This window comes from Phalaenopsis equestris, unplaced genomic scaffold, assembly GCF_001263595.1.
Source record: "Phalaenopsis equestris unplaced genomic scaffold, ASM126359v1 Scaffold000544, whole genome shotgun sequence".
In the NCBI taxonomy this organism is placed as follows: domain Eukaryota; kingdom Viridiplantae; phylum Streptophyta; class Magnoliopsida; order Asparagales; family Orchidaceae; genus Phalaenopsis; species Phalaenopsis equestris.
The window spans coordinates 76,905-84,438 of NW_018164984.1; the positions used below are offsets into that span (position 1 = coordinate 76,905).

The window sequence follows — 7,534 nt, forward strand, 5'->3', positions numbered from 1 at the left end:
AGGATGGAGTCCTCCGACGCAGGGTCGGTGAGCTCTAGGCGACAATTGGTTATTGCCAGGACTACCGCATGGATTGCCTCGCGGGCGCCGGCGGTGAGTTCACTGAAGATTTCTAGACGAATTATCTTCAGAACCGCATACAGGCGACAATTGGTTATTGCCAGGACTACGGCATGGATTGCCTCGCGGGCGCCGGCGGTGAGTTCGCCGAAGATTTCTAGACGAATTATCTTCAGAACCGCATACAGAGAGGCGTTGGTGGAGGCGGAGGTTACATCATCGCTCTGTATGATGTCGAGGAAAGGGGAGAGGTAGAGCATTGGGTCGAGGGAGTACCAGCTGCCGCGGAGGGGATGGAAGATGAGGGAGCGAAAGGATTGGAGGGATTTGACGAGTAGGGAGTTATGGGAGTCGGTTTCGGAGCCGCCGGGGAGGGTGGTGGCCGCTGTGGCGTCTGTAGGGCTACGAATCACCGCGAGCATCATGCCCACCTCCGTATTGAGCGCGCAGGAGATGCCCAGCTCGTGAAGCCGCCGGTCTCGATGAACTCGCCCACCGCAGGCCGGAGGTGACCGGTTTCCGGCATCGTCTTCATCGGCCGGTCGAGCCATTAGATGAGCGATTCTCTAACTGAACATTCTAATTTTTTGCGAAAAACGTTGCTCCCCGCAATTTCTTAGGGGTTTTAGGTTGTTGAAAATAACGCACCAGCCACCCAAAACTTCATTATTTACATTCTTGCCACATGATGTAATTAATAAAATGAAAAAAAATTAAATAATTAATATTAAAACAAAACAAAAATGCCTAAAAAATTTAAATTGTGGATTTAATTAATTATCAATCTATTTAGGTGATTTAAAAAAATAATTAATTAATGAAATTGAAATTAACTTAATACCGTAATTTCAATTAAATTAAACTAAATACTTTAACTAGTTAATAAAACCGAAAACCAAATAATTAATTTAATAGCTCTGAAAATTTATTAAAATTAAATTTAAATATTTCATTAATTTAAAGTAGATATTTTAATTAACTAATTTATTTAATAAAACCATTTAAGTATTTTATTTAATAAAGCTGAAAAACTCTCCCCCATTTAATTAATTTAAATATGTTAGTTAATCAATCTAATAATTAATTTAATTTTTCAATAATTAACATTTCAATTAAACAATAAAATTAACACCTCAATTAACTAATTGATAGTTTAATTAACAATTTAGACATCTAATTAACCCATTAACAATTTAATTAAATAATTTAATTCCTAATCCGCACAATAATGATTAATTGAAATGGAAATATGTAGATGTGAATAACTGGTCGTTAAACAAATCAGGCGAACACAAACAAACTTTTTATGTTCAAAATATAAATGAGCCGAACACCAACAATAATATTTTTTTAATGAGCCCAACATGAGCTGAGCGTGGACTCTCTCGTATTCGGCTTGTTTACACCCCTAATATATACACAAGAGCAAAACAACCAAAATAGACAAATAAAAATTAAAGGGAAAAAAAAAAACAATATTTGGTGCGATATTATGACAAGGCTATAAAGTGCTTGCTTCTATAAGAACAAAATAGGAACTTTCATAAAAAAATTACATATTACACCTTCAAAAGAAATCCTAAATTGAAAACGCCCTCACATGATTCAAAGCAGAAAAATAAGGGCATTTACATGCATACCACACAATTCTTATGTATTTACATATCTAACCCCAAAACATTCATATTTACATGCAAAAACATTCATATTTACATACCCCAAAACATTCATATTTACATGCATACACCACAAATTTTTGACATCACATTTAAAAAAAAACTACCATCATCATTACCTTTTAAAAGTGAAATACATACACATTTTCATGTATAGATTTATGACTCTAATTTGTTATGAGCGTAAATATCAAATTTTGAGTGTCGGATATGTAAATACATAAGAGTTGTAAGGTAAATATGTAAATTTCCCAAAAATAAATCACTTCTAGTCAAGCATAACAACCTTAGGCCTTTTGTTTCGCCTAACATCCGTCGATAATTCGTTTACAAACCTACTCTTACATTCAGAACTCGAACTGTTTTCATCAGCATCACTATCATCACCGTCGGAAGAATCAGCGCTCGTCGACGAAATCGACGGCCGAAAACCACACATCGACGTTTCGGCCGCCGAGACGGCTTCATCGCTACGAAGATCCGCAACGCCCAAAAGCAAATCCTGCAAACACAGAACTATTAAAAAATGAAATACAGCTTTTTATCCATGGGTTAGATATGTAAATACATAGGAATTAAGCGGTATGTATGCGAATCTTCCTTTTTAATTTTATGATGTTTTCAAGGGAAGTTATTGGAATGAATTGGTGAAATACCAACTGAATAAATTTATCTTCATCATCATTCAGCACTTCTATATCATAATTTGAAGAAGGGTTCTCCTGAAACAGCAATGGAAAGAGTATTTGAGATGAGGAGAAAGTATAGCAAGTGCAGAAAAATAAACTAATGGAGTTCTAAGATTCATGCCTGTGCTCTCAGCTCCAGGTCTTGATTAGCTTTAGCCATGACTTCAAGAAATTCCTCAACTTTTCCAATAACTGGGAATACATGCCAAATGAGATCATAATAAGACTTGGATCATAAAATGGCATACATACCAATCAATTGTTATGTACTTGCATATCTAACAAATAAACTACAATTTTTACTACCTATGCATCTGAAGGGCATCTGTAGTTAAAACAGTGCCAATCAATTATATCTAACAAATAAACTACAATTTTTACTACCCTATGCATCTGAAGGGCATCTGTAGTTAAAACAGTTTAAAAAATGGGAAATTTACATATTTTAAGAAATGGGAAATTTACATCTGTACTACCCAAATCTTATGTATTTGCATATCTAACACCTGAACTTCAATTTTTATCATGCCACCTTATCTATGCATTAAAATGTGTATTTCACCTTTTAAAAGTTAAAATGGTGGCATTTTTTTGTGTGATATGAAAGATTTGGGTGGTATTAGAGCAAAAAAGTAAATCTTTTTTCTTGTAGTCCTACTAAGCCTTCTTCTAAAATTTTTAAGGGGCATTTACATACCTAGGAGTCATTTCTCTAAAAGGATTATGTGAGAAATAAATATATTAGATATGGTTGGATGGAGCACCAGTTGAAAATAAATAACAAAAAAATAGTTTAACAATTACATACAAACCACATGAAACATTGATATTTACGAATTAACTACCCAAATGAGTTTTTTGAACTCCGAACTGATGTATTTACGCGTGCCACAATCAAACTATTAAAAAATAAAAATGAAAAATAAGGGTTGGAGTTTTATCATGAATTTTGATATTTGGGTTAGAATTTAAAACAAATGGATGAAAGACGTGGTTGATTTGTAAATAGCATGTTTCGGGTGGTCGGTATGTAATCTTTGAGAAAAGGGGTGTGTTTTATTAATTTATAGTGTTAAGAAATTAGATGGTTACAAAAACAAAATATGAGGCGTACAATAGGGACTTACTTTGCTTGAATAAAATTTTATTATGTTTTAATCTAATAGTTCTTGTTCGATGTTGATTCCTTTTGAGTAAGATGCGAGAGCTGCTACTATAATCACATGTTATCCAGTGAATTTTGCATTTATAATCAACAAAAAGGGCAATGTATTCCAATACTGTTCATACCAGAAGAACAGGATAGTAGTTCATTCAGTTCTGTAATGGAAAATAAAAAGGATGCTTTACAAACATGCCGCACAATTCCTATGTATTTACATATCTAACATCTAAACCTTACCTTTCTTACATTTATGTCATTCTACCTATCCATGAAAGATGAGTTTTTTGCTTTTTAAAACTTAGTAATAGCAATATTTTTGATGTGATATGAAATATTTGAGCGTTGTAGATGTAAAAAATCAAACTTTACGTGTTAAATATTTAAGTAAATAAAGATTGTGTGGGAAGGAAGAGAAAGCTTGCGAAGAATAATCACCTTGGCTTTTAGGAAGTGGAGAAATTAATGGCCTTTCTTTTTGTTTAACGTAGTTTTGGTGCTTATGTTCCGGCAGAGGTGGAGGATCCTTGCGGCAAAGAAGAAGGTCATCTGAAAAATATTTGCATTTATATCATAAAACAATAAAATTTGTAATCATAAATTGAATTTTCAGAGTAAAAATTTACAATAATTAAAGAAAATGTACCCAGCAGAGAAGGCCTCTCAACATGATCCAAGAGCTCTTTGCTTGCGTTTGGCATTGCAGCCTCAATAATTAATAGAACAAATGCTAATAGGCACTGTGGGTAAAGAATAACATTTTAACATCCACTCAATTAAATCTAATTAATTTCATAACAACATAACATAAAAACTTAATAATCTACGTGCTGAAAAAGACCAAATAAGAGGGACATTTACATACATACCAGCCAATTCCTGTATATTTACATATCTAACACCTAAACATTACTTTTAGCATCTATACCACCCAATTCGTTCATATCACATCAAAAATACCACTTTTTTAACTTTTAAAAGGTCATGCATAGGAAAAGAGATATATATTTGTAAGAGTTGAAGTTTAGGTGTTAGATATATAAATACATAGGAATTGAGTGGTATTTATGTAAACCTTCCTTTCTTCTATCTTTAGATTTCTACTTGCTTTATTAGAGGCTCTCTTGTTGCTCTTCATCTTTCCTTTTCTATGTAATTTTATTTTTATTTTAAAAATGACTATTTTTATTTTTTACATTTATACCATCCATATCTTTCATATCAAATGAAAAATACTATTTTAACTTTCAAAAGGTGAAATACACCTTTTCATGCATGGGTAAGGAGCACGTATGTAAAAATTGAAGTTAAGGTGTTGGGTAAGTAAATCCATAGAAATTGAGGGTATGCATGTAAATCTTTCTTAGTATTTTTATTGTTTAGCCAAGTTTTACATATCCACAATAGCGAAATGCTAAAGCCAAATCTAACAAATAATTTTCTATATTTAATTTACTGTAATCAAAATGACTCGCTAATTATAATGCAATATATTTACCTTGCATATTCAAAATATATGCACCATGAACGCGTGACAACCTCCAAGGTTTTTTTGCTTGCGTCAATATACTTTGTAATAAATGTCATTTTTTTCTCTTTATTTTTTGAAGATTTACATACATAATGCCCAATTCTGATCATTTACTTATAAGTAAAGTGTTAAAATAGTCTCCAACTATTTACATGTGTGAGGCTGTTTTAATCTCAGAGTTTATAGAAGTGTCAAAATAATCCTCAAATTCTTTAAATTGAGACTGAAAGAGTCTATATGGTATTAGAGCTCAATTTTAAAATACTTGAGGCTATTTTAGCACTTCTATAAATTCTGGGACTAAAACAACTCCATGTAAATAGTCGGGGATTATTTTTACTCATTTGCTTATCTAATTACCTAAATTTCAATTTTTACATATATATATATGCGACCTTACCTATCCATGAAAAGGTGTATTCACCCTTGAAAGTAAAAAAAAGTGGTGTTTTTTGTTGTGATATGAAAGATTTGGATAACATAACTGTAAAAAAGAAAATTTAGTTGTTAGACATGTAAATACATAAGAATTGAGTGGTATGCATGTGAATGCCCCTTTAGTTTTTCTTTTATATATCACACAACTCTTTTGTATTTGCATATCCAACACCTAAACATTCGTATTTACATGCATATCACCCTAATCTTTAACATCACGTAAAAAATACCACCATGACTACCTTTTTAGAAGAGAAGTACACATTTTAGTGCATAGGTTTATAAACCTCGAGGTGTTAATAGTGCAAATATCTCAGGTGTTAGATATATAAATGCATAAGAATTGTCTGGTATTTATGTAAATTTCTCTTTTAAGTTTTATGGATGTGGGTTGTATATCTAACAGATCTAATGTCTCCACGGATTGTGCCACAAAATGTGTGTTTTGGTAGGGGCACATGGGCAGCAAAAGACAGAAACTAAACATAAGTGTAACGCTGGATTTGAAAATCGTCGAGAATGCACTTAAAACATATGCCCTTGGGTAATTTCTTTTGCTTCTTATCATATGAAATAAAAATATATATTTTGAAGGTGCAGGAAAACTGAAACCAATGCCCTACAAATGTAGCAGACAATCTGTGTTTGGTAGCATGATTTAGCTTAAATCCTGCCAAAACGGTTAAATTTCTAAAATAAATCCCTCAGGGGCTGTTGGTAGCCGGTTTGAGCAGGATTTACGAAAGCTTTAATCCTGCCAAACAGCAGAAACCGCCTCCATAAATCATGAGTTCCCGTAAACCCCAAAATGGCGCCGATTCGCGATAAATCCTATGAATCCGCGGATTTAGTGAATCCGGGACGAACGAAGAGGAAGTAGGGCGGGGCTTACCTTCTTCAATGGTTTCTGGTCGGGGTCGGAGCGGAGCGGAGGATGAGTTTCGGTGGTTCTGTAAGCCGCGGTGGCCTTCCCAGCTAGCTATGCTGGCGATTGTATCGTGAAGGTTCGTTCAGGAAGCCGATGGCTTTGGGCGAAACCGGGAGGGGAGAGACATAAACTAGGGCTTCGAGCCGAAAGGGTGAGAGGGGGGCGGATGTAACCGTGGGTGTTTAATTCAGGGATAATTACATACAGATCATTCCAAATAATGGTATTTATAGATTGATTAAATTCATGTATTTATGCATGTAATCATCGAATTTGATAAAAATGTTAAATATAGGTTAAGATTTTATCATTAATTTTTAATAATAAGACTAAATTAATTAAAAACAAAAAAAAAATATTTATTATATGATTTGATTAAAAAATACTTCTTATATTTAATTGTATTTATATCATCTTAATTGAGGATTGTTAAAATATTTTGTCATGTTAGTATATGTAATTTAGTTAGTATAAATAGGGGTGTAAATGAGCCGGACACAAGCGAGCCCATACTCAGCTCGTGTTCGGCTCGTTTATATTTCGAGCTCATAAAGTGTGTTTGTGTTCGTTTGCTTAATGAGACGAATGAGAGCCGTTCATGAATAAAGAGTCATTTTGACAACTCTAATCACATAGTGTGTTCGTTTGCTTAATGAGACGAACGAGAGCCGTTCATGAACAAAGAGTCATTTTAACAACTCTAATCACATAGTCATAAGATGTTAAGAATTGAGACAAGATTTAAAACATAATTTTTATCTAGTTTAATAATTTTTATTTTATTTTCTTCATTAATACTTTTAATTGATTTGTAGCCTTGCAGTCAATTTTGTAGTCCATTAATTTTTGTAAAAATGCTACTCATTAAAGAGATATATATAATTAAATAGTAGTATTTAGAGCCAAAACGAGCCGAACGCTAACGAACAAATATTGTTCGTGTTGTTCTTGTTCAGCTCGTTAACTTAACAAATGAGTCAAACACGAGCTGTTTGCGAACAACGAGCCGTTTTGACAACCCTAAGTATAAATATAATTAATAATAAGTTA

At 33.2% G+C, this 7,534-nt stretch overlaps 2 protein-coding genes across 3 annotated transcripts in view; both read right to left on the reverse strand.

Annotated features, from left to right (window-relative positions):
- LOC110029046 (ARF guanine-nucleotide exchange factor GNL2) overlaps positions 1 to 735 on the reverse strand; it is a 4,727-nt gene extending 3,992 nt beyond the window's left edge. The window contains exon 1 of the mRNA XM_020731156.1: positions 141 to 735. Coding sequence (XP_020586815.1) covers positions 141 to 611 — 471 coding nt within the window. The 5' untranslated portion in view covers positions 612 to 735. The remainder of the gene's footprint in view (positions 1 to 140) is intronic.
- A 1,110-nt stretch (positions 736 to 1,845) lies between these two features.
- On the reverse strand, positions 1,846 to 6,669 carry LOC110029048 (uncharacterized protein C12orf45). 2 transcript variants are annotated; one of them, XM_020731158.1, is made up of 6 exons: positions 6,449 to 6,669; positions 4,234 to 4,327; positions 4,026 to 4,136; positions 2,547 to 2,617; positions 2,393 to 2,458; positions 1,846 to 2,238 (listed from the first exon to the last, which is right to left on the reverse strand). In XM_020731158.1, the coding sequence occupies exons 2-6, from the start codon at positions 4,286 to 4,288 to the stop codon at positions 2,005 to 2,007; spliced, it is 537 nt and encodes a 178-aa protein (XP_020586817.1). In that variant the 5' UTR covers positions 4,289 to 4,327; positions 6,449 to 6,669; the 3' UTR covers positions 1,846 to 2,004. The 2 variants fall into 2 exon arrangements, with proteins under 2 accessions (XP_020586817.1, XP_020586818.1); XM_020731159.1 differs by having other exon boundaries at positions 1,983 to 2,238; positions 2,397 to 2,458.
- Between the last annotated feature and the right edge of the window lie 865 nt (positions 6,670 to 7,534).